The following is a 26,890-nucleotide window of genomic DNA, read 5'->3' on the forward strand; positions in this document are numbered from 1 at the left end:
TGATAAAGTGGTGTATCAAATCTGTCTCAAGTGTAGCACATCCAAGGTGTATCTCTTTACCACAGCAGAGAAAAACAGGTTAATTACTTGTAATGGTCTTAACATTTTGATTTTTTTTGCCTTCTTTTTTAAAAAGGTGTTTACTATGCAAGATCTTCTGCAACTAATTAGGATCCATCCAAAATCCAGTCTTTATAAGTCATTGGTAATGATTTTGATTCTGTAACTCTTTCTTCAATTATAATTTATGATTGAATACACAGAATAAAAATCTTATCTTTTTCTCCATACAGACTTCAGGAGCACAAAAAGAGAACAAAAAAGGTATGACATTATAGAGTCAAACCCTGCCATAACGCGAAATCGCATATAACACGATCGCAGGTTGGCTCCCCTTTAAGGTACAGTATAATACAGTACAGTACTGTACCAGTGGTCCCCAACACCATGGCAGGGGAGAGAAGCTGCAGCCATGCACCTGCTGGGGACAGAGAATTCCGAGGCTGCTGGCGCCAGTGCTCTCTGTCCCCAGCAGACGCAGGGCCTTAGCTTCTCTCTGGCTTCTCCAAGGCTGCGGGCGCCGGGGCTCTCTGTCCCTGGCAGGTGCGGGGCTGCGGCTTCTCTCCTGTTTCAAGAGGAGCCATGGCTCCCCACCTGCTGAGGACAGAGAACTCTGGGGCTGCAGGCGTCGGTGCTCTCTGTTCCCAGCAGGCGTGGGGCCCTAGCGTCTCTCTGGCTTCTCGAAGGCTGCGGGCGCCGGTCCTCTCTGTCCCCGGCAGGGGCGGGGCCGCAGCTCTTCTCCCCTGCTGGGCACAAGGCACCAGGGACACTAGGCGGTGCACCTCAATGCACCGCTTTGGGGACCACCTGACTGATTTGAAACCCCGCTATACTGCGACCCTGCATTTACCGTGATGGGATTTTTTGGACCCCTAAAGGTCATGTTATAGCAGGGTTTCACTGTATTTACATATTAGGCATATAATGAGTCATCCACTTCCCCTAATATTTCCCCTTTTCCTTGATAGCTTAGTTTAAAATATCATGAGCAATAGAAGCTCACTTTGTTTTATTATACCTAGATACTGAATACATTTGATTAAATGTTTGATTCTTAAAAGTTATTTATGACTGTTCAGGTTAGTGACTCTTATGCTTCTATTGGGGTTTTCGCAATTTGTGGTATGTATGAAATGCTAAACCTCAGCTCCAAGCAAAAAATTTAAAATTCCGGTATTATAAATAAAAAAATTAAAGCCTTAAATCCTGATAAATGTAAAACTTCCAAAGACCATTATATTTTATATTCTAATGCTGGGGAATTCAGAAGTTCTGCATTATTTTCTATTCAATTGCATTCATATACTATGTACGGGCCGGCACTAGTGTTCCCTCTAATTTTTTACATCCATCTGCTGAATGAATTTTGTTATGTGCACCAATATGGAGGTGGTGTGTGGCGGGGCTGGGGATGAGGGGTTTGGGGTGCGGGAGGGGGCTCAGCTGGGGTAGAGGGTTGGAGTGCGGGGTGGGGGTGAGGGCTCCAGCGGAGGGTGTGATCTCTGAGATGCGGCCGGGGATGAGTGGTTTGGGGGTGTAGGCTGACCCGGGGCTGTGTTGGGAAGAGAAGACTCTCCTGTCCTCTCTTGCCACAGCAGCTCAGGGCCGGGTGAGAGGTGCCTCTCCCCAGCCTCAGCAGCTCCAGCAGGGCTGAACTGGGTGAGAGGTGCCTCACCTTAGTCATTACAGCTCCAGCGGGGCTGGGCAAGCCTAGGCTGGATAGCTCCAATGGGACTAGGCTAGAGAGAGGGCTGCCTCTCCCCGGCTGCAGCAGCTCCAGCATGGCTGGACCAGGTCCGGGGAGAGGTGCCTCTCCCTTGCTGCAGGAGCTCTGGCAGGGCTGGACGGGAGGAGGGGTGCCTCTCCTCACCTGCGCGGCCCTTGCTCGCCTGCTGCGCAGCTGCACAGCTTGGAGGGAACCTAGGCTTGCACCAAGATAAACTTTCGTTTATTTGCCTGTTGCTTATATAGGGCACAATTTTCACATCTGTCCCAACGTTAGTCTTCTAAATCTGTGTTTAGACACTTAGAAAAAAGTGGCTTGATTTTCAGAAACATCAAACACCTGCAGCTCTTGTTGATTTCAGGTATTGGTAATGATTGTAATCTGCTCCCTCAATGAGTTTGGTGGTAAAGGTAGCAGGAATGGTCTAGGTATGCTGGTTATGGGAGACTCGAGGATGCTTGCTATTAATATACTTGTTAGAATTTTTACATTGATTTTATTGAATTATTTCTTGTGTTCTTTGGCAATAATTTCATCCTCTCACTGTTTAATTTTTTATTTATCTTGTAAAAGAGTTATCTCTGCCTTCAAATTTCAATTTGTTGTGGAAGAGAAAAGTAACTAACATACTGTATCTCTAAGGTTTTCTTATACAGATGTTAATGGAGCTGACAGAGCATCACCTATGTAAGGAAAGTCGCAACACAGAAACTCAGACAATCTCAATACCTTCTTATAGAGAATCTCTTGGTAAATGGAGCTTTTTCCTCAGCTAGCTCAATACTGTATCCATTCTGCACTTGCCCATGCCTGATTGCATCCCTCTCTGGTATTCTACAATAAGGCAGGGAAAGTGTAAGACAAAAGTTTTGCTGTAATTTGGGTCTTCAGTTCAAATAGTTTCCTATGTCTTCAGCTGATATGAAAAACAAATCCATACTTCCATCCTAGATTTATTATTTTTAGTGTTATACACCTGAAAGAGCAGATGCCTAGATAATTTTTAGTTTAAGGAAATTTATTATTAGAGTTATTCAGGAGTTTTAAATTTTGTGTGTGTGTGTTTCGTTGGGGTTTTTTTTTGCGGGGAGTTGGGGGGGGCGGGTGCAGGTGGAAAATACCAGTTAACTGAAAATGAAACTTTTTGCAGGAACATATTTTTTTAAGGAAACTTTCCTGAGATCCAGGATGGAACATCTGGTGAAAATGAGAGACCCAACTCCTTCACCTCAGAATAGCCAATAGCTCAGTAATAAGGGCATTCACCTGGGGGCTGGTCTACACTAGGGGGGGAAATCGATCTAAGATATGCAGCTTCAGCTACGTGAATAGCGTAGCTGAAGTCGAAGTATCTTAGATCAAGTTACCTACCATCCTCATGGCGCGGGATTGACATCCGCGGCTCCCCCTGTTGACCCCGCTACTGCGGTTCACGTTGATGGAGTTCCGGAGTTGACAGGAGCTCGTTCTTGGATCGATATATCGCGTCTAGATGAGACGCAATATATCGATTCCCGAGAAATCGATTGCTACCCGCCGATACAGCCGGTAGTGAAGACGTACCGTGGGATGTGAATCCCTACATCTCCAACAACCCATGTGAGTGCCCTAACCACTGGGCCATTTGCTATTCTGATGTATGTATATCTTTCTCTTGTTTCTTCATGAAAAAAAAAACTCTGAAGATCTCTGAAGTTTTGCCCTGATGCAGAACAAGAACATTTTTTGAGATCTTGAAAATTTTTGTTGGACAGGCAAATTGTTTTTGCCCAGCTCTAATTATAATATAATTTATTGTTTCCAGTGCCAAAAATCATAGCATAAGACAGAAATTGAACATACTGGTAATTGCATTATTAAAAACTGTCTAGTAGATTTATTCATTGGAATGCATTGTTACTGAATTTAGTTATACAATATAATTTACAGGCACCTGTTCTTTGAAATCAGAGCTTCGTGTCTATATTAGTAGCTGATGAGATTCCATCTCAGGGGGTAATATGCATCAGTGGTGGTGCAGGAATGTGCCATTTGGTTTCAGGCTCCTTTATCTCCTCTTGCCCAATTCTCCTCAGACAGTCACTTTACTTGGGAGAACAATGAGAGAGATTGGCTACAATCCTAACCAGTTATCCTGATTGCTTTATTTAAAGATCAACGCCAACTTTTTGCACATAAACAATTACACCTCTACCCCGATATAATGCTGTCCTCGGGAGCCAAAAAATCTTACTGCATTATAGGTGAAACCGCGTTATATTGACCTTGCTTTGATCCGCCGGAGTGCATAGCCACGCTGTCCTGGAGGGCTACTTTGCTGCATTATATCTGAATTTGTGTTATATTGGGTTGTGTTATATTGGGGTAGAGATGTAGTTGGACCACAGGCCGTATTGTAAAGTACCTACGTGGCTTGTTTCCAACCATGTTGTTGTATGTCCACACTTTTCAGGTCTTAAGTGACGATTTCTTTTCACTGCTTCCTTGGTAGCTTTTCAGTAGAAGATAGGCATGGATAGTTAAAACCTATAAGGACGCCTAAAATCGTGGGTAGAAGCAATAGTATTACTAAATATAATATTTCTGTGTGATGGTACATTGCATTATTCTTTATATAGTTGAGAAACTTCAGCTGATTGATGAACAGTTTGCAGACATTTATCCCCAGCATCAGAAATTTGAGTCTTTAGAAGTGAAACTCATTGAATATCGAAAAGAAATAGAGGACCAGCTTCAAGCAGAAATGTCTGCAAAGGTATAGCCCAGAAATAAATCCTCATGGAAATGAGGGATGGGGAAGGGTTCATTTTTATTTTGCAAATTTGTAATACTTCTAATAATTTGAATCAGAAATGAGTCATGCCAATCTATTATGTGCAAAAACTACATGTTCTCTGTAGGAGATCGAAGTTGGGAAACTGAGTCATAAATCCACCCAATTTAGGCTTAGTCTGTTTTTCCCTTTATACAATTTCAGACAGAATTATTGTCATGTATCGTATCCAAACATACATTTGTGTCAGACAAATTACAGAGAACACAGAATTGGTAAATGGGCGCAAGGGACCACATTCTGGGCCATCTTCCATGATAGTCATCGCCTCTCTGACTCCTTTTTCTGGTTCTTCAGTCCCATTCTTCAGTTTCTGATCTGGTGTTTCTCCAATTAGTGAACATGGGCCCGTAAGTCTTTTATGCATTTCTACATTGCAGATTACTTAATCATTATCCATTCGGCTTTTAGCACATCAACCGTTTGGATTTTAAGTAACCCATGCATTACGCATACGCAAGATTCAGTTACCCAACTTCTGCATTTTTCCCTGCTGGTTTTGCAGTCTGTTTTTGTGTCACCCTGCCCTTGGTCTTCCCAGGAAAAGTTTATTTTTAATTTTTTTATCATTACATGTTTGTGTGTCTTTTACTTACTACTTCCAACACCACATGTTACCTTTGTTAGCAATAACATGTTAAGGAGATTAGCAATTTTATGTAAAAGAAGAATTGGCAAAACCACACTTGTGCCACCAAAGCCTTGGCGTAAGTGTTACCTCATCTGAACTCATTCACTATACATAGCTACATTTTGAAAGATTTATAATGATCAAAGCTCTTAATCTTACTATTAATGAGTCTTCTTTTTATATTTCAGTGTTATAAGTCAACATGTTTTTCTGTGCTACCCTTAATCTATTAGAAAGGGAAGTATGAATTATGGAAAACATGATGATTCTTAATGTCAGCATTTCTTATATTTTTTTAAACATGTATTTTCATTCTAAGTCCAGTTTTGTTTGTGAATGATTACAAAGAAATGTCATTAGAAATTTTTCTGTGAATACATTTTTGTGGGGGCAGTCTTAATTTTAGGGCTTTTGTTGTTTAGTTGCTTTTAATAGTATCCTAACATTCTCTCCTCAGCGTTTTAGATATGGGGGCTGCAAATGAAATAAGTTCACAGATCATTAGGGTTGGAAGGGACTTCAGAAGATCATCTAGTCCAACCCCCTGCTCAAAGCAGGACCAATCCCCAAATGGCCCCCTCAAGGGCTGAACTCACAACCCTGGGTTTAGCAGGCCAATGCTCAAACCACTGAGCTAGTTGTATGAGAGACTCAGAAAATGTCACCAAAATACATAGCAAATGCTTCCAAAACAGCACTGCCTTTTCATGGAGAATAGAAAAATCATAAAATGTGAAAAATATTGTGGATCCCATGATTTTAGGATCTCTTGCAGTTTTTGTCTGCATTCTACAATATTTTGCAAATTTTAAGATTGTATTAAAAATTAACTGCATTTAATCTAAACAATAACAGCAATAAGAGGCAATTCACCATTCTCTGTCCCTATGAACCTCATTGACGTTCAAGCTTCAAAGCCTAATTGGGACCTAAATGCAATCTTTATTAAACACTGTCCCCTTTTTCTTAAAAACAAGAACATTCAATGCAAAAAAAGTCATATAAAAGAATTCAAGTATTAGGAAAAGTTAAGTTTCTTACCACAATATTGATTTGGAAACAATTACCATACTGTAGATATTATGGTACACATTTAACAAGAAAAACAGAAGTGGAAAATATTACATATATGCAGCATGATCAAGTTAATGTAACGCTGATGTGTTAAGGTCCTCTGTGAAATATCACAAAAGGACTGAGACTTCATTAAGTTGTGCTAAAACTATATGCCCACTGAACAGGCTCAGACTTTAATCAGAATTTAACTTCCCCCTTTCCTTTAGTCACTTCTTTCGCTGAACACTATATGCAAAGTGTCTACTTTTAAAGTTCAGTCATGTTTTAATGTCACAGTGAAATAGAAAGGCAGTCAGAATGAATAATAGTGCATTTTGTTTTTTATGTTAAAACCCCAAAACAACTGAATATAATTACCTCAAGTTTAACAAAAAATCCCTTTGGACAACACATCTGCCACACATCCTTGAGAGCTGCTGTTAGATATAGGGATACAATATAAGCAAACTTCTTGTATCATCTTCCTTTAGGGGGTAAATAGATTAGAACTTCCTTGTTCACTACAGCTGAATGCCTTGTTTACATCAGCAGAGTTAGTGGTAGCACTGGTGGGGATTTTTTGTGTATAATTCCCCACTATAGACATTATCTTACTGTCACTAAAGGCTTGGGCAAGTTTTTGTGTAGAAATGTTTGCATTGGTTTAGTTAAATTGGTACAGCCCTTGGTGTGGACAATCATAAATCCGTTTAGAAATGGCTTTTAGCAATTCAGTTTAAATTGATTCCTTAGTGGCTTAAGGTGTAAATTAAACCAATATAAGCCATTTATAAACAGTTTTAAGTGTCTCCGCATTGGGGTTGCATGTAGTTTAACTAACTCAGTACACATTTGTGTATGCATAGGTCCTAATTCCCTGGTCCGAGGTCTCAGGCTATGCTTTTTTTCCTACCTAACTTCTGTCTTCCCTCTGTTTTCACATTTTCCCTGTTCTCTTTCATTTAGTACTCTCATTCATTCTCTCTCTCACTTTCTCTTATGCATCCTTGCAATCCCATTTATTTTCTTTCCCTCCCACTCATATATGTACACTCTCACACTTTCTCTTTCCTAGGCAGAAATGGTCCCTCTTTCTCATACGCACTCGAGCAGACCCCTAAGTTTGTATTCACACAGTTTTCCAATAGTGCTCAGAATTCCCTTGCTGAGGACAACTCCTCTTTCTCTTGCCCACATCTGCACTGTGCCCAAATGACTGATTTCCAGTGGGCATGAGCAGTTCAAAGCAGACCTGCTTCTGCCTTTGGCCCCATCACCAGGCAAACATGGTTCTTTGAGAATGGGGCGAGAATAGAGACCCAGTCAGAAGAAGAATTAGGGAATGTGGCATTCATTATTTGCCAGTCACGGGATGTCAGGTTGGAGAGTGGGACATTTAATTAGCTGCCTTACCTCATCTCTTGCTCTGTTCCCAACTGTTTCCCTTCTGTATGTACACAAGTGAGTAAAAAAATGACACAACTTAAGCACAGAGAGCAGTGGTAGCCTCTTTAGTGCAGTGCCCTATATCTAGCTTGCTTATGTCTAAGGGTGCTATTATCTATATTTGTAATCTGCTTTGAGATCCTAGATGGAAGGTGTAAATATGTAAGACATGTCAATCATATATCTTCAAAGGTACTTTTATCACAGAGAAATTTACATACATTGACTAAAAAGATTAACACATTTAATTAGACGTTTCTGTATAGTTTCTCAAAGGGAATTCAGTATGCTACGGTGATCAACAGTGTAAACAAGCGATTTGCAAGTAAGTGCATATGTCTGAGCATCAAATTTAACCTGGAAGAGAGGATTTTGTTTGTCTTTTTTGTGATCAAGTGAATGATTTTTACTTTGTTCTTCTCTCACATGTAACAGTTACAACATTTCAAAGAGGTTGAAATAGCAAAGATCAGAATGGAAGAGAAAGCACAATGCCAGAAAGAAGTTTCTGATTTGCATCGAGAGTTTGAAAGGACAAACCAAGCCAAGTCTGAGGCTCTGATTGCTCGTGAAAAGAATGCTATTGAAAGACTTCAAAAACAACAGGAGGTACTGTTTAAAAATAATAATTGGATCCAGTGCTAAGTGGTTCACTTAGTTAATGAAATTTCCCTTTTGATCTTTGAAGGAACTACGTTGAGATTCCACTGGGTCATAAGTGAAAAAGAGTTCAATAGTTCTCTTAGTCCCACATCAGGAAAGCACCACGCACATTGGCATGTTTAGTGATTTCAGGTTCTCAGTGACAATGGTGATGAGTAAGGTATAAATACGTAAATTGGAGTAGAAGGAGTTCTGCAGAAGAAGACTGAAATGTAATATAGATATTGTTATACGTATAAATCCCTATTCTCCTTTCAGAGTATTCAGGATTTTTTTAATGGCAGTCCTAGATGGCTACTTTTATAGTTTTTTCTTTTCTTTTTATTATGGATGTTATGATTTTTTGTTTTGCTTATTGTAGTTTTCTTTTTAGGAGTTGAAATAGAAAAAATTATAAATAAAATGGAACACAGTATTCATGGTGTGGACATACCATTCATGTATATAATTACATTATCATCTATTCGGTATTTGCTATCTTTTTTAATATAATCCAAGGTGCTGTTTGTATTTTTGACCTCTGTCATGCATTGATCAGACGTGAGAGTCCATGACTTCTAGGTATTTTTCGAGAGTGGTAATTTAAACCACAGTTAATTTAGAATCCAAAAATGTATAGATGTGGTTCAAATTGTTCTTCCCAATGTTTATTACTTTTCTCTTGATTACAGAGAATTTTGTCTGCCACGTGTTGCTGTCTTGGATCTGCTCTATTCTTTACTAAACAAAATAATTTTGTGTCATCTACAGATTTTTGGTTCCTTACTGTTTCTTTCTCTTTCCAGAACATTAATTTTTATATTGAGTAACACCAGTCGTACTATGGATTTTTGAGCACTCTTCTTTTGACCTCCTGCTATGTTGAAAATTAACCAATTTATTCCTCTTTTCTGTATTTTGTTTTTCTCGTCCATGACAAAACTTTGCTTTCCACCCCATGACAACTTAATTTCCTTCATAGTTATGTCCTTAGAAACTTGCATGAAATCTGCCTACCTTATGCTGTTACTCCCACTTTCATGAACATTAAATTAATTCAGTCATTAAAAAAGGTCTGGATCAGCAGATTTGTCAAGTGAACCATTGTGGGTGCTATTGTAAGCTTTTGATCTTTGAGACCAAGTACACATTTCATTAACTTGCTGGTTGTCCCAGCAAGGAGACCAGCAGCTCCGCTGAGCTAAGTGGTTTTGTATTGCAGATAGAAGATCACGTAGATCTTTTTAGTAGAAGAATGTAATCTCAGGAAAAGCACTGGAGATCAAATTTCTCTAGTTATCCAAAACACAGGAACAGGAGACAGTGGCTGTTCCAACTTTTCCGACACTTGTACAATGCACCTGAATTGCAAATTTGATGGGACCACCTTTGGTATAAAAAGGTCATTCAGTCTTCATGCACTTAGCCTTTCTGCAGAGGCATATAATTTGTTTCTTTTTAAAACTAAGAACTACAGAGAGGTTTTTTTATTAGTAAGAATAGGGATGTGGATGTGACATCTGGTATTGCCATTATGATCATAGGGAAAGCAGCAAAGAATCCTGTGGCACCTTATAGACTAACAGACGTTTTGGAGCATGAGCACATCTGAAGAAGTGGGTATTCACCCACGAAAGCTCATGCTCCAAAACGTCTGGATCATAGGGAAGATTCTTTTAGAACAGTGTTTCCCAAACTTGGGACGCTGCTTGTTTAGGGAAGGCCTCTGGCAGGCCAGGATGGTTTACCTGCTGTGTCTGCAGGTCCGGCCGATTGCTGCTCCCACTGGCCGCGGTTCGCTGCTCCAGGCCAATGGGGGCTGCGGGAAGCGGCGTGGGCCGAGGGACGTACTGGCCGCCGCTTCCAGCAGCTCCCATTGGCCCAGAGCAGCAAATCGCGGCCAGTGGGAGCAGCGATTGACTGGACCTGCGGACGCGGCAGGTAAACAAACCAGCCCGGCCTGCCAGGGGCTTTCCCTAAACAAGTGGCGTCCCAAGTTTGGGAAACACTATTTAGAAGGTATCGTTTGGTTTGGATAGTCTAGAATGGATAATGTAGAATTGGAGGTAGCTGCTAATCGAACCAGTATTTTGAAGAAAGTTTAGTTTTAAAGCAAGAATACAGAGTGCATTTTCTTTGTTAAATGTACATTTATCAGGGTTTTTTAAAAAAGTTTATGTATTTTTTTTGTATGCATTGTTGGTCCCAGCATATGAGTGAGACAAGGTGGATGAGGTAATATCTTTTATTGGACAAATGCTTTGTGTAAGCTTGAAAGCTTCTCTTTCTCAAGAACAGAAGTTGGTCTAATAAAAGATATTACCTTACCCACCTTGTCTCTTTAATTCTTTTTTGTTAATCTAGTTAAGATAGGGGCAAAACCACGTTTACCTATACTTGCTTTTTCTATTGCAGTTTTGATGTATTTGTGTGTGGTAATTCTCTAAGTGTTATAAATAAATCTTTCTTTTTGTTTTATGACTTTTGAACCTGTGCAGCACTCTAAAAGATAAGTTACTTGATAGCAGGTAATAACTTTCAAGTGTGTTAACCCTAAATAAAGGAGAATAAAGGAAGCAGCTCTGGGTGACTTAGCCCCTGGTTAGTGCAAATCAGTTGTTACTAGCAGCAAGCTATGCAAATAATATTTGTCAGGGTCAGACCAGTTCCTGGAGTGAGATCTGTAACATTTATGTTTCTAATTTTTATACCATTGGTGTCTTGTTATGTCTTGCTGCTGTTGCCACTCTGTATGAATTTACTGGAAATTATTTTAATTTAAATCTCAATTTTTTGTGTAAAAATAAAATAAATAGAAGTAATATTTTCTATTGTAGATTGAAGCAAAGGAGGTTTATACACAAAGACAAAGTCTGCTGAAAGATATTGAAATGATAAGAACCAGAGAGGCAGAACTGAAGCAAAGAATTGAAAGTTTTGAACTGTGAGTCACTCTGGTTCAGGGATCTCAAGCTCAAATCATCACTAGGGCCACATGAGGCCAAGTACCTTGGCCGAGGGCTGTATCACTGACACCTTTTCATATAAAGATACAAAAGCGCCCTCCCCACCCCCCCAGGCCCTGCCCCCACTCCACCCCATCCATGAGACCCCGCCAACAACTGTTTGGCAGCCGGAAGCACCTGGGGTAGGCAGAGCAGCGGGGACAGGGTATGCTGGGGGGTAGGGGTTGTGGTGGATGAGGGGAGCTTGGTGGCCGCAGGAAATAACTCTGGGAGTGGAGGGGGGAGGCTTGGTGGATCGCAGCAAATAACTCCACGGGCTGCGTGTTTGACACCCCTGCTCTAAGTCATGCATTTACCTGTGGTGTTGCTTTGTTTGTAGAAAGCATGTCTCAAGATGTTGCAATTTTTATGAAATTGAAATTTTGTTTTATTTATCTCTAAATATGTTATGCTACATTTGAGTCATATCCTGCAGCTGCATCTAGCAGTAGAAGCATCCTATGCTAAGAGGCCTATTTTCTTCTTAGCAAAAGAGCCTGGCACTACTTCAGAGAGACTGAGGAACTGGACTTCTGCTTTGAAATCATTAACTTAAAAAGCAGTATGTAATCCCAGCACCAACAAGGCAACTGTAGTGACAATTTACACTTGTAATGTTGGTTTCGCTATGATACGTACTGGGAGTGCACATTTAATAAAATGTGTTTTTCTTGTATAATTAAAAAAAACCCAGACTAATTCTTGCCTGCTTTCCTGTATTGTCTAATCTGTTAGCATCTTGTGTTTTTGTAGGCAAGAAAAAAGAAAGCTATTTTACCACAAACAAAAGTTACTTTCTTGTCTAGCCAGCAGAGGGTGCTAATGGAGTTGTGAGCTAAGCACCCTTTCTAAAACTGAGGAACTATACAGCATCCTTCCTGTGATACTTTCAGTTTTCAGCAGTTGCAAATCTTGTTGTTTATACAATTGATCAGTCTATGTCTTTAACGGTACAGCTTAGTATGTGTCACTTTTCATTTTTCTTAGTGAATGATAATGATAGATCTGATCAGAATTTTAAATTGCCCCAAGCTAAACCATCACACTTTTGACTTTCATAAATGTTGTGTGATTAAAAAAAACTTCCTGAAAACTCTGGCATGTCGTAAATATAATTGCTCAGTGACAGTATATTTCTCATTATATCAGTGCTCAGAAACTTCAAGAAGAAAAAAATAAAGCTGTTGATGATGCACTGCGACGTCGGGAGATAGCTGTGAAGAACATTGAGGAGACTTACGACCAAAAGCTTAAGAATGAACTCCTGAAGTAATTTATTCTTTTGTCTCTAATAGAGAACACATATTTCACATGAGAATAGAATGTTAAAAATGCCATGGGAATTACCAGTGAGTACTGTAAAAAAGCAAGACTTGAATATATAACACTTAGCATTTTTATTTTAATCAGTTTGTGACTTATTTCTTATAAAGTGTGGTGAATAGATTTCATAACCAAAAGTGTTGAAACAAGTATGCCTCCTAACAGGTAAAAAAAAAACCCACTATATGTAATGATGTTTTATCCAGAAGGCTATAGAATTTTAACAACTCACACTTTCAGGCCACGTCCAGACTACCCGCCGTATCGGCGGGTTAAAATCGATTGCTTGGGGATAGATTAGACGCGATATATCGAACGCGATATATCGATACCCGAGCACGCTTATATCGATTCCGGAACTCCATCAACCCCAACGGAGTTCCGGAATCAACACGGAGAGCCGCGAACATCGATCCCGTGCAGTGTGGACGGGTGAGTAATCTGATCTTAGATATTTGACTTCAGCTACGTTATTCACGTAGCTGAAGTTGCGTATCTAAGATCGATTTTCCCCCCCAGTGTGGACCAGCCCCCAGTCTCCCTATCTGAAGAAAAAGTGCCATGAATCTGTAGGGCTGCTGAACAGGCAGATGCAAAAGATCATTGGTGATCTCTTTTGACCAGTGCTGAAATATTGAGTAATTTGAAGAACTGAAAGGAGGCAAGGTGTATGAAGCCAGTATTAAGGGAGTTTCATGGGTTATTTGCAGAAGGGGCAGGAGGAGACACTTAAAAAAGGAAATGTAAAGGGGTTTTCTTACCCTAATAATTATTTTTTGAAATACCAGCTATTTGGTGCAGACTGGTAATGTCCTAGGCCACCCCTCTCTGCTGGTCCCCTCCTTGAAAACAACCAAATAAAAGTTCTTTGTAAATCAGCTTCTTTTCCCCTTCAAAAAAGTACTTCCTTGTCCAGCAAGACCCATCTTTTTCTCTCACAAATTCATCTTGCCTTGCTCCAGAATCATCCATTTTTCTTCAACCCAAAATCCGTATCTCTTCAGAAAATGTTCCCCTTCTCCAAATTCAGCAGTATCCAAAAATAAATCCATTTGTACCCCAAAAATAACATCTCAGCTTTCACTTCTAAAATATATTCATCTTGACCACACTTCCTAAAATTTCATTCTCTCTTTAGTCATTGGGACTGAAGAATTGGGAAGAGATTGAGTATTCTCCTGAATAAAGGCTGCAGGGTTTGATGTGCTGCACAGACTGGGTAGGATAAGCAGTGTTCTCTGCTCCCTTCTTTGCCGGGCTATGGTCACAATCTGATTTATGTGGACAATGGAGGAAGAGGCCTATATTGTTTGTCTGTGTATTTTCCTTGCAGTTTTCATGTTTGGTGGCCAGCAGCCAGGACAGGTATCTAAGTGAAGATTGAGATGTGGATGGCATCAGCTGCAGCCCTTCTTGGGCTTTTGACAGTGGAAAGTGATGGTACCTAGCTGAGGCCTTGGCAACACTGGCACTTTACAGCGCTGCAACTTTCATGCTCAGGGGTGTGAAAAAACACCCTTCTAAGGCCTTGTCTACACCACAAAGTTGCAGCGCTGGTGAGGGAGTTATAGCGCTGCAACTTAGGCGGTGTACACATCTGCAGGGCATCACCAGCGCTACAACTCCCTGTTTGCAGCGCTGGCCGTACACCCGTTGAAACTCGGGTGTAGAGGATCCAGCGCTGGTGATCCAGCGCTGGTCATCAGGTGTAAACACTCACCAGCGTTTTTCTTGACCTCCGTGGAATAAACAGGTATCCCAGCATACCAGAGGAAGCCTCTCTGGTAATCAAGCAGGTCTCCTTCCCCGCGGTTTGGAGGGGGGTTCGGGGAACGCGAGAGCAAACCGCGGGGAAGCAGGTCTCCTTCCCCGCGGTTTGCTCTCGCGTTCCCCTAACCCCCATGCAAGCAGATCTCCTTCCCCGCGGTTTGCTCTCGCGTTCCCCTAACCCCCGTGCAAGCAGATCTCCTTCCCCGCGGTTTGCAGGGGGGTTCGGGGAACGCGACAGCACACCGCGGGGAAGGAGATCTGCTTGCACGGGGGTTCAAAAACACCGGAGCAAACCGCTGGGAAGGAGACCTGCTTGCACGGGGGTTCGGGGAACACCGGAGCAAACCGCTGGGAAGGAGACCTGCTTGCACGGGGGTTCGGGGAACGCGAGAACAAACCGCAGGGAAGGAGACCTGCTGGGGGCGGGGGGTGTTCGGGGAACACTGGAGCAAACCGCGGGGAAGGAGACCTGCTTCCCCGCGGTTTGCTCTCGTGTTCCCCTAACCCCCCTTGAAGCCGCCCAACAGCGCTGCAGTGTGGCCACATCTAACACCACTTGCAGCGCTGGTTGCTGTAAGTGTGACCACTCTGCAGCGCTGGCCCTATACAGCTGTACTAATACAGCTGTAACAACCAGCGCTGCAAAATTGTAGATGTAGACATACCCTAAGCGCTGCAAGATACAGCGCTGTAAAGCCTCAGTGTAATCAGTGCCACAGCGCTGGGAGCGCGGCTCCCAGCACTGCTAGCTACACCCGTAGAGGATGTGGTTTACGTGCAGCGCTGGGAGAGCTCTCTTCCAGCGCTGGTGCTCCGACCACACTCACACTTCAAAGCGCTGCCGCGGCAGCGCTCTGAAATTTCAAGTGTAGCCATACCCTGAGATTCTTTTGTGCTCTCTCTTTCTGTGATGTGAGCAGTGGTCATCTGAGGCCTGCTGATTGTTTTGTTGCAGAAAGTGCTCCCAGCACATGATTGCTCATGCCCACAGAATGTAATGAATCAGCCCTCCAGGCTAGGGGAGGAAACCTGCTCACCAGCTAAACACCTGGTTATCCAGAAATTCAGCCAGGACTTATTACCTAATAATGAACAGTGCAAGCACTGCCTTTTCTAACATCAATTTATTCAAATTGTAGAGGACAGTTGTAAGGCAATGTATTTCAATGAGAATGAAGTGTCACGTGAAAGATAGTGGATTGGGAACAGAAGGCAGTTAGATGTATGTCATTAAGTGACCTCCCTGTGCCTTGTTTTACTTATCTAGTAAATTGCTATTTAATACTGAAGTAACTAAATGCTACAGAGCACCTACCTCACAAATAGGGGTTAGTGGCTTCATTTGTTAATGTTTTTGAGATCTTTCAGATCTTAACAGGGACTATTTTAGTGGAGAGTGTTATTTTATGTTACAGTAGTGTCCAAAATGTTTCAAGCACTGAACAAACACACAGGAAAACACCATCTCTCTCCAGAAGATATTTGTCTGTATCTACTCGTTACAAGATTTATTTAGCTGTTTATCAATAGCTCTAGGATCCTGTCTGACAATTAAAATGTCGCATACAAAAATTAAAATATGGAACCTATTATTAGGTATTAAAAAACGTAGAGGGAAAGAATAATTATAAATCCAAACAAAAGAAAAAATAGACGCATACACTTAGTGGAACTCAGATTAACCATTTTCTGTAACAGAAATTTGTTGACTTTGTATATAGAAGTTGGAAGACTTGTGAATAATTCAGTTTGGATTATAAAATCACATTTTTGACAAGTGTATAGTTTCAATTATAATATATAATATGTTGTAAAATATTTGAAAAATAATGAAGACTGTGAATATTGACTGCATTCAGTACTATTATTCTTTGCTGAGTTCTGGGGATAAAGTGTTCTTTTTTGTGTGGAAATCATAAAGTGAGTGACCAGAAAAGTGAGGATTTGTTTATTTTTATACTCTAATACTGTAATCATGATTAGGGCCTCAGTGACCTGGGCACTTTACAAAGATACATGAAAATAGGATAACTGCCTCAAAATACTTACAATGTAATTAGGGCCTGCTCCTAAGAAGTGTTTGGCACCCACAGCTTCCATTGATTTTAGTGGGACTTGAGGACATTCAGCATTCGTAGGTCAGGACGTTGATGAAGTTCCATTGTAATTAGCATATAGACAGTTTGATAGGTAGTTAAAGCTGAGTCTGGGGACATTCAGAATCCTTTTGCTTTGTTGTTTTAGTAACTTTTTTCACCCTAGATATCAACTCGAGTTGAAGGAAGAATATATAGCCAGAACCACTAGGGTTACTGAAGATGAGAAAAAGAATAAAGGTAACTAATCTCTTTCAGAGGTACTCAACAGCCATTGTTTATCTTTTTGCTTGTAATAAGAGGCAACATTTTTAAACAAACAATATTTTTAAACAAATATAGTGTATTTAATTGAAGTTGGAGAAAGAGAGGATCATCTTTACACTTCTAAGCTACAGTGCTTTGGAAAAAATAGTATATAATCATGTAATTAAAGACTGTATCATGCATATGCACAAACGTGCCAAATTAAGGTTGCTCTGGCAACCTTAATTCTGGCTTTTCTTCACTTCTGAGAGTTTGACTTTGCAACCTTAATGTTCTTTTTATGAAGTTTTTGGTGTGAGATACACATTAACCTGCAGAAACTGTTTATGATCCTTACAGAGAAGGCTATACTTCTGCGTGAAGAAGCCATTGCTGTTAATTCAAAGAAGGAAGAACTCAAACAAGTTGTATCACACGCAAAAGAACTGGAGGTAATTGTGAGCCTGAATTTAGAGACTACACTGTTTGATTAGTACATTTGAACTGTTTTGTGATACCTTTTCAGGAATAATATGTGGTACAAAGTGTGTTTCTTGAGAAACACCTTAAGAAGTTTGTGACATGTTTTTTAGCTGGAGCTGGATTCAGTAAAGGCGCAGGTGCTATTGGTAAACAAACAGAATCAGTTGTTGACAGAAAAATTGAAAGAGATTGCGGACTATCCCTTGTTAAAGGAAGAGAAATTGGAGCTTCAGGTGCAAAATAAACTACTTAAACAACAACTGGAGGAGACTCGTAATGAAAACCTGCATTTCCGAGACAGTTAGTGTTAACATATTTTATAACTTTCCTTTCCTCATTTTACAGAAGGTTTAGTAATAGTTTTCCATTAAAATAAACACTTTATTTCATGATTGTTAAAAGGCTACTAAATTTAAGAATATATATAAAATGAAATTAGCACACTTCTTTAAAAAACTGTTATAATACTTGGTTTTGCTTCTACTTGTCCCTGTTTGTCTTTTCATTTATCTTTGTTTTTTCCAAAGTTCCTAGCATCACAATTGTTGGGTGATTTTTTTTAATTAATGTTCCTGGATACTTCATGGAACATTGATAAAAGCAGATCAATTCTACTTTCTTCGTCTGTTTCCCCTCAGAGGACCACAAGTCCTTAACTATAGTAGATTTTTATGTTTCACTTCCCAAAAGCTGGTTTTGTGATTCTAGCATTGGACTAGGAATTAGTATATCTAGGTTTAATTCCCAGCTCTGCCACTGACTTCCTGCGTGATCTCAGTCAAGTCATGTAATATCTTTGTCTCCTTTCTCCATCTCTAAAATGGGGACAATGATCATTCCTCTGTCTTGTCAAATTTACATTGTAATCACTTTTGTGGAAGTCTCTCACTGTTTGCACAATGGAACTCTGCATTCAGGTGCTACTCAAATACAAAGATACTAATTGTTGATAATACCCTCTCTTTCCTGTCATCTCTCATTTTTTTTCAACCACAGCATTATTTATTGTGGTTAGTAGAGGACAAAGGCTTCTGCAAATGACTGTTTTACAGACCTGATCTCTGTAGAATAATAATCTATTGTCTTGTAATGTATCTGCATTTGTAAAACACGTTGTGTTTGAAGAGCACAGATGGGCAATACATTCAGGTTTAGATAAGACAGGAACAAGTTGATTCAGGTAAATAACATGCAGAGTAGAAAACTTTCTGCCTAGCTCATAATTGCCCAGAGGGAGGGACACACAGTTCAGTCTCTAGAAGAAACAGATACCCCAGAAAGTGTATACAAATGAAGTTTTACTATTTAAGACCTATTGTAGTCAGGAAAAATATTTCAGTTTTAAGTTTCCAGGGGTGGTTATAAATAGTGAATGTGCATTTTTAAGTATCTTATAAAATATCTCCTGATATTGTTCTTTTATGTGAAAGAGTTAACTCAGCCATCAGCTGAACATGTAGCCTGCCAGGCAGAATTGAGGAGAGTTGAACATGCTAAAAAGCTGGAACAGGATGAGTTTGAAACCCGTAAACAACTTCTGGAAAAGCAACTGCAAAGTGAGGTAAATTCTTCTCTTTTCATCTAGTTTTTTTTTTTTTCTGTCATTTTGTAAATACTTTTACCTGTCCATTGCAGGCCCTTCTAAAAGTAGGTGTTGGACTGCTTTTATTCCATTTTTCTTTAAAAAAAAAAAAAAAAAAAAAATCAACCAAACAAACCTGTATTAAACCTACGATTTTTCAATACTGATTTGCTATAGATGAATACAGCTGATGAAACTGAAAAAAAAAAATTACAAATTTGGCTGGACCTGGAAAGCACTTGATCATTTTCATCAAAGAAAATTATCAGTGCCAGTAGAAATAGAAAAATGTTGCAGCCAACAAAGGGGAATTCTTTACTAAACCGTGTCTTAAGGGATAAGGAGGAACTGATCGCAGAATGAAAAATTAATGATGGCTTAGGTACAATGATCATGATTAGATGATTTTTATAATATGCAAGCAGAATAAAGTCCAGATCAGTAGTATATACATGTGGTGCTTATAATAGGGCCAATTTCACAAAGCTGAAAACAGTTATGAGTCAAATCAGCCGTGAGGAAGATTCTCATCAGAAAAACATGAATGATAGTTGAGAATGATTTAAGAATACCTTAATAGATGCCTCAAAATCCACCATGAAGGAAGAAGGCCATATTAGTTAAATATCTGTACTGGTTTAGAGGTGAATTGAAGGCAGCTGTAAAAAGTGTGTGTGTGTGTGTGTGTAAGTAAAACAAATGGAAGAAAGGGGAAGTTGATAGTAATGAATATAATTCAGAAGTTGGGAATTGTAGAAAATTATTAAGGAAAACCAAGGGACATAAGGAGAATCTATGACCCGTAGAGTTAAGGACAATAAAATGATTTTTTTAAATATATTAAGAAAAAAAGAATCCTGACAGTGGTATTGGTTTTGTTACTAGATGGAAATGGCACAGTTATCGATAATAATCTAAAAAAGGCATAAGTGTTCAATAAATATTTCTCTTCTGTTTGGGGCTAAAACTGGGATATAATCTTATCTGGTGATGCTAACACTTGTCCATTCCACTGGTACCTCTGGAAGGTGTTAAACAGAAGCTACTAAAGTCAGAAATTTTTAAATCAGTAGGTCCAGATAATTTGCATCCCAAAGTTTCAGAAGAGCTGGGGATCTTGCTAGGCCATCAGTGTTGATTTTCAATAAGTCTTAGAGCACTGGAGAAGTCCCAGAAGACTGGAATTAAGCTAATGTAATGCCAATATTTAAAAAGGGTGAACGGGATGATCAGGATATTTATAGGCCTGTCAGTCTAACACTGATCCCAGTTGGGCCAAATAATGCAGTTTCTGATATCAGACTTGATTAATGAAGGATTAAAGTAGGGTAATGTAGTTAATGCAAATCAATGTGGGCTTATGGAAAATAAATCCAGTTAAACTAACTTGATATCTTTTTTTGAGGAGGTTACAGGTTTGGTAGATAAAGGTAAGAATGTTGACCTTAAACTTCTGTAAGGTGTTTTACTTTGTGCCACATGACATTTTGACTAAAAAACGAGAACTAAATATTTACGCCATTTAACATGGAACTCATTAAATGGATTAAAAACTGGCTAACTAATAGGCCTCAAAATGTGATTGTAAATGAATAATTGTTATTAAGGGGGTGTGTTTTCACTCAGGTCCCAAGAAGATCGGTTCTTGGTTCCTATGCTATTTAACATTTTTACAATGACTTGTAAGTAAACAAAATCATCACTGATAAAGTTTGCAGTGTTGTTTAAGTGTTGAAGGCTGGAACGTTGTTGCTGTGGTAACACTGTTCAGGCTGCTAAGCTGTTGCAGTTGCTCAGTGCTTCCGTTCTTGGAGCTCTAGTGTTACCAGCACTAGCAGATAGTGCAGCCTGCTAATTCAGCAGACCTCTATGTTATTCATAAATCGGGCCCTACCAAATTCACGGTCCATTTTGGTCAGTTTCACAATCATAGGATCTTAATAGTAAATTTCATGATTTCAACTATTTAAATCTGAAATTTCACGGTGTTATAATTTTAGGGGTCCTGATCTATAAAGGAGTTGTGTGTGCGGGTCGGGAGGCGGTCACAAGGTTATTGTAGGCAGGGGTTGCAGTACTTTCACCGGCAGCAGCACAGAAGTAAGGATGGCATGGTGTGGTATTGCCACCCTTACTTCTGTGCTGCTGCCTGCAAAGCTGGGCCCTCAGTCAGCAGCTGCCACTCTTCTGCACTGCTGCCTTCAGAGCTGGGCAGCTGAAGTAAGGTGGCATTGGTATGGTATTGTCACTCTTACTTCTATGCTGCTGCTGGCGGGGCACTGCCTTCAGAGCTGGGTGCCTGGCTAACAGATCTGAAAGCAGCACAGAAGTAAAGGTGACAATACTGCAACCCCCCTAAAGTAACCTTGTTATCCCCCAGCAACTCCCTTTTAGGTCAGGGCCCACAATTTGAGAAATGCTGGTCTCTCCTGTGAAATCTATACAGTATAGGGTAAAAGCTCACAAAAGACCATATTTCACAGTGGGGAGACCAGATTTCATGATCTGTGATGTGTTTTTCATGGCCGTGAATTTGATAGGGCCCTACTCATAAAGAGAGACCACAGGCATGGTTTGGTGGCAAAGGCACTCGGCCAGGTTTATTGCCTTCCAGGCTCAGTACAAGTGACCTGTCTCTGTGGTTACAGGTACACTAATACATGAGTGTCAGGTTGCAACAGGAAATTTAGTCAGCAGCAGGAATTTTTGCTATCACCTCGGCCACACAAAATGTTATGGCGAGTTACACCAACATTTATAGATTGAGACAACGTACGTATGTACCATCTTAGGTTGTTCATGCCATCTATTTGTTACCTCCCCTTGTACCTTGCTCCAGATGTCTTGGGCAACACATCCCTATCATCGCTTCTGACAAACCTTCTTACTTTTGCTAATCAGGATGTACCTATGCTTATCTTTTGGAATGTGTTCATACACATATGCAGTGCCTGATACTACTTAAGATTGGGAGACTCTAGAAAAGATATGGGGATCATGGTGGATAATCAGCTGAACATGAGCTCCCAGTGAAATGCTGTGGCCAAAAGACACAGTGTGATTCTGGGAAGCATAAACAGGGGAATTGAGTAGGAGTAGAGAGGGTATTTGGCACTGGTGTAACCACTGCTGGAATACCGTGTCCAGTTCTAGTGCCCACACTTCAAGAAGGGTGTTGGTAAATTGGAGAGGGTTCAGAGAAGAGCCTTGAGAATGATTAAAGGATTAGAAAACATGCGCTATAGTAATAGACTCAAAGAGCTCAATCTATTAAGCTTAACAAAGAGATAGTTAAGGAATGACTTGATTATAGTCTATCAGTAGCTACCTAGGGAACAAATATTTGATAATGGTCTCTTCAATCTATTAGAGAAAGGTATAAGATGATCCAGTAGCTAGAAGTTGAAGCTAGACATCTTCAGACTGGAAATAAGACATGCATTTTTGACAGTGAAGAGTGATTATCTTTGAAACAATTTACCAAGGGTTGTGGTGGATTCTCCATCATTGAAAAAATTTAAATCAAGTTTGGATGTTATTTTAAAAGATGCTGTAGGAATTTTTTGGAATAGGTTCTATGGCTTGTGATATACAGGAGGCCGGACTTGATGGTCACAGTGGTCTCTTCTGGCATTGGAATCTATGAAAAGTATTGAGAGACACACACCTTCGTGGGTTGAGATACCTTTTCTCATCTTCAGTACTTGTTCACGTTTGTATGACAATTTTTTTTTCAAAATCTGTTTCAGGTTGAACGTTGTGGACAATTAAAGATCCAGCTGTTAGACTATGAAACTACTATCAGAAAGCTACACGTACAGGTTGAAGATTTGAAATTGCAGCTGAAGCAGACACAGACAGGTTTGTAGTACTTATTAGATGTTTTTAAACTGAGTTTATAAAGGATTTTTCATTTATGCAAACATTTCCAATGGCTTGAAAGGTAGTTCAAATTGTGAGGGCTCAATCTGTAACTGATGATTGCATTCCAAAACTAAAAAAAAAAAAAAAAAAAAATTAGGTTGCGATGTCACAAATGTAGCTACCTAAGACACCATTTACAAAACTCAAGCCTTTAAAAGCAAGGAAATGAATATTTATGGATGTAATAAATCTTCCACTGTCCAGATAAGCATTCTTAATAAATATAAGGAAATGAATATTCCATAACAAAACCACTTAATTTCATGAATTGTATTTTAATGTATCATTTTTCATCTCTTGTCTTTAGAATATGAATTATTTTCTTTTAAATAATACTTTTATTTTATCAATAAAATCTGGAATTCCCTTTATGGTGGTGATAATTGTATTTAGTTTAATATGAAAAGTAGGGCTGTCAATTTAATCACAGTTAACTCGTGCGATTAACTCAAAAAAATTTAATCGCGATTGAAATTTGTTAAATATTTTTTGATGTTTTTCTACATTTTCAAATAAATTGACTTTCTTCTTCGAGTGCTGTCCTTGTGGGTGCGCCACTTTAGGTGTTTGTGTGCCCCTGCGCTCGTAGTCGGAGACTTTTAGTAGCAGTGCCCAGTTGGGTCGCACATGCATGCTCCCTGCCTCACGCTGCTGCAGGCAGTTAACCATTGCTGTGCAACCAACCCCCACTGAGTTCCTTCTCTACCGCCCTTGCTTACGAGTGGGAGGAATCAGCAGCGCCTCCTTACTTTGTAGTTAATTAGTTACAGTCAGTTACTTAGTTTCCTTATTAGCAGCTGCTTAGCTTGTTTCTCTTTCCTTTTCTCCTTGATTTAAAAATTAAACAACCCCTCAGGGCCAGGTACTTCAGGAAAACAGTCATTTTGAGGGTGAAAGCTCCTCTCCCCACTCCCAAAACGGGAATGCCTGGTTTCCCGGGCTCTCAGCGCCTTACCTCCAGGCTCGGAGTGCCTGTTCCTGACAGCCACGCTCGTGTGTTTACTACCTGTGTGTTAGTGCCTCCAACGCAGGCACTGACAAAGTGTTGCATTGCCTCAGGCTCACAGAAAGGCAGGGAGTGGAGAGGTCTCTCGGACCTGCGTTGGGACATGAGGCTTGCGGCCCCCCCCCCCCCAACCCCACTTTGCCAGCCACAGCTTCAGACAGGAATGCTTTCTCCAACCTCACATTGGAGTGCCCTGCCGGGAGTCACTTAAAGAAGCACCTGGGTCCCCACCACAGGAATCAAGAAACAAAACAAAACAAAACCACAGCAGTCCTGCAGATAATAATAGCACTGGCTGTGCTGCCAGCGTTAGTGGCTGAGAGCTCTGGCACCACTGCAGACAGAGACTTCATAGCCCCATGCCTCCTCACCACAATCCACAGCTACTCTGCGGGCAGGCATCCAGTGCCGGCACTGGCTATGCTGTCAGCACCGGGAGCCGAAGTAGAGGAAAATCCTGGCACTGCTAGAGTAAGACACACTACAAGAGCCAGTTCCAACACAGGCACTATGGGGAAATCAAAACCCCTTTCCTCTGCACCACGTTTTATATTCGTTCCACGAGCGGGCGTCCAATACCGACAACGGCTGTGCTGTCAGCACCTGGCACCAAGGTGGTGGAAAACCCCGGCACTGCTAGAGCCAGAGACTCTACAAGAGACAGATCCGATACAGACACTAAGGGGAAACCAAAACCCTGTGCCTCTGCACCACAATCTGCAAACAGTGGAGCGGCGCAGCTACAAAAGGCAGCTCCTTCAAAAGTGCACCCAACAGGCACAGCGGCACAGCCAGCAGTGCCACCTTCCCCTCTGCAGCCCTGGCACTGACGAGGCAGCCCCAGGAGCCAATCAAACCAGCACAGCAACAGTTCCTCAGACAGAGGGTTCTGGTATTTTGTTCTGCCCCTTATCCCCCTATTCGTGGTACCAATACAAGAATGATATCCTCAGCAGTAGGTCTCCCTGCATCCCCAACATTGTTCACTGTCTCACTCCTTATTTGAAGGAGGAAGATGAGGAAGAACAGGGAGCTATTCCCCCATTAGCTCTTATCCACCAGGAGTCAGTCAATTCAGGAGTCTCTCCTGAGGCATATTATGCTGTCCCCAGAACCCCCTATGCCGATCCCATCCCAGTAGGCATACTGGACTCCAGGGGTCATATGCCCCACACAAGGGGAGACTGCTCGCCACAGCCAGACGCAGCTCACAGTAATTCCCCACAGATTCTGTGCCAGCACCCTTAGTGGTACCAAGGGAAGAGGAGGAAGAACCTCTGCCCCTGCAGGGGACATCATCTACCCACTTGCCATCATTGTCCACAGGCGACATCTTTATGCTCTCCTGCCCTTAATGTGGAGGATGATTTCAAGCTGTTCCATGGCTTATTTGAGAGGCTGGTCCTCTCAAGACATCTCTCTTGAAGCAGTCCCTGTGATACAGCATGGGCTAGTGGATTTTTTGCATACATCCGTTTCGTTTAAAAAATTTTCAATTCACCACATGCAAGTACTGTAGTACAATCTCTTTATCATGAAAGTGCAATTATAAATGTAGGGGGGTTTTTGTTACATAACTGCACTCAAAAATAAAACAATGTAAAATTTTAGAGTCTGCAGTTCCACTGAGTCCTCCTTCTTGTTCAGCCAATTGGTAAGAGAAACGTTTGTTTACATTTACGGGAGATAATGCTGCCCACTTCTTAATGACAATGTCACCTGAAAGTGAGACCAGGCGTTTGCATGGCACTGTTGTAGTTGGAATCACAAGATATTTGTGTCAGATGAACTTTAGATTCATATGCTTCACATGCTTTGGCCATCATTCCAGAGGATATGCTTCCATGCTGAAGATGCTCGTTTAAAAAAAAAAAGTGTTAATTTGTGACTGAACTCTTTGGGGGAGAATTGTGTGTCCTCAGTTTTACCTGCATCCTGCCATATATTTCAAGTAATAGCAATCTCGGATGATGATCCAGCATGTGTTGTTCATTTTAAGAACACTTTCACTGCAAATTTGAGAAAACGCAAAGAAGATACCAATGTGAAGTTTCTAAAAATAGCTACAGCACTCGACTCAAGATTTAAGAATCTGAAATGCCTTCCAAAATCTGAGAGGGATGTGTGGAGCATGCTTTCAGAAGTCTTAAAAGAGCAACACTCTGAGGCAGAAACCACAGAACCCAAATCACCAAATAAGAAAATCAGCCTTCTGGTGGCATCTGACTCAGATGATGAAAATGAACATGCGTCGGTTCACACTGCTTTGGATTGTTATCAAGCAGAACCCGTCATCAGCACAGATGCATGTCCTCTGGAAAGGTGTTTGAAGCATGAAGGGACATATGAATCTTTAGTGCGTTTGGCATGTAAATATCTGGACTTCTAGGCTCTAAAGTTTGACATTGTTTTTATTGAATGCAGGTTTTTTCGTACATAATTCTACATTTGTAAGTTCAACTTTTGTGATAAAGAGATTGCACTACAGTACTTGTATTAGGTGAATTGAAAAATAAAATTCTTTTTACAGTGCAAATATTTGTAATCATAAATAAATATAAAGTGAGCACTGTACACTTTGTATTCTGTGTTGTAATTGAAGTCAGTATATTTGAAAATGTAGAAAACAGCCAAAAATATTTAAATAAATGGTATTGTATAATAGTTTAACAGCGCGATTAATCAAATTTTTTTTAAATTGTCTGATAGCTCTAATAAAAAGTATATAATATTTTTTGATGAAATAATTTTTATACTGCATGTCAACTGTCATTTGAAGCTGATCAGTGTGAGATGGTGTTCATTTTGTAACTTTCGTTTTTTACTATTTCATGATTATCTCTTTACTTTGCTAGTGGAAGGCGAAGTACTGACTTATTTTGGGTCAGAGATAAGGTTATAGTGATTAAACAAACATTTATTTTGTATTTGATAAGAATACTTTTATTATGCAATATGTGTTGACCTCTGACAAAATTACTTCCCTACAGATGGTACTTGCAGATATTTCTGGCATGTTTTGTTAACCTAGGAGTACCAACACACAGACAGTTAACATAGG

At 40.4% G+C, this 26,890-nt stretch overlaps 1 protein-coding gene across 7 annotated transcripts in view; it reads left to right on the top strand.

Annotated features, from left to right (window-relative positions):
• Positions 1-26,890, top strand: part of OFD1 (OFD1 centriole and centriolar satellite protein) — a 63,751-nt gene that overhangs the window by 5,463 nt on the left and 31,398 nt on the right. For all 7 annotated transcript variants that reach the window (XM_030572998.1, XM_030573044.1, XM_030572988.1 and 4 more), the window contains 12 exons: positions 137-205; positions 294-324; positions 2,429-2,536; positions 4,405-4,541; positions 8,188-8,361; positions 11,232-11,338; positions 12,549-12,668; positions 16,755-16,828; positions 17,195-17,286; positions 17,428-17,617; positions 18,748-18,878; positions 22,649-22,760. In XM_030572998.1, coding sequence (XP_030428858.1) covers positions 137-205; positions 294-324; positions 2,429-2,536; positions 4,405-4,541; positions 8,188-8,361; positions 11,232-11,338; positions 12,549-12,668; positions 16,755-16,828; positions 17,195-17,286; positions 17,428-17,617; positions 18,748-18,878; positions 22,649-22,760 — 1,345 coding nt within the window. The remainder of the gene's footprint in view (positions 1-136; positions 206-293; positions 325-2,428; positions 2,537-4,404; positions 4,542-8,187; positions 8,362-11,231; positions 11,339-12,548; positions 12,669-16,754; positions 16,829-17,194; positions 17,287-17,427; positions 17,618-18,747; positions 18,879-22,648; positions 22,761-26,890) is intronic.

The sequence above is a fragment of the Gopherus evgoodei genome, chromosome 1 (assembly GCF_007399415.2).
Source record: "Gopherus evgoodei ecotype Sinaloan lineage chromosome 1, rGopEvg1_v1.p, whole genome shotgun sequence".
NCBI lineage: Eukaryota > Metazoa > Chordata > Testudines > Testudinidae > Gopherus > Gopherus evgoodei.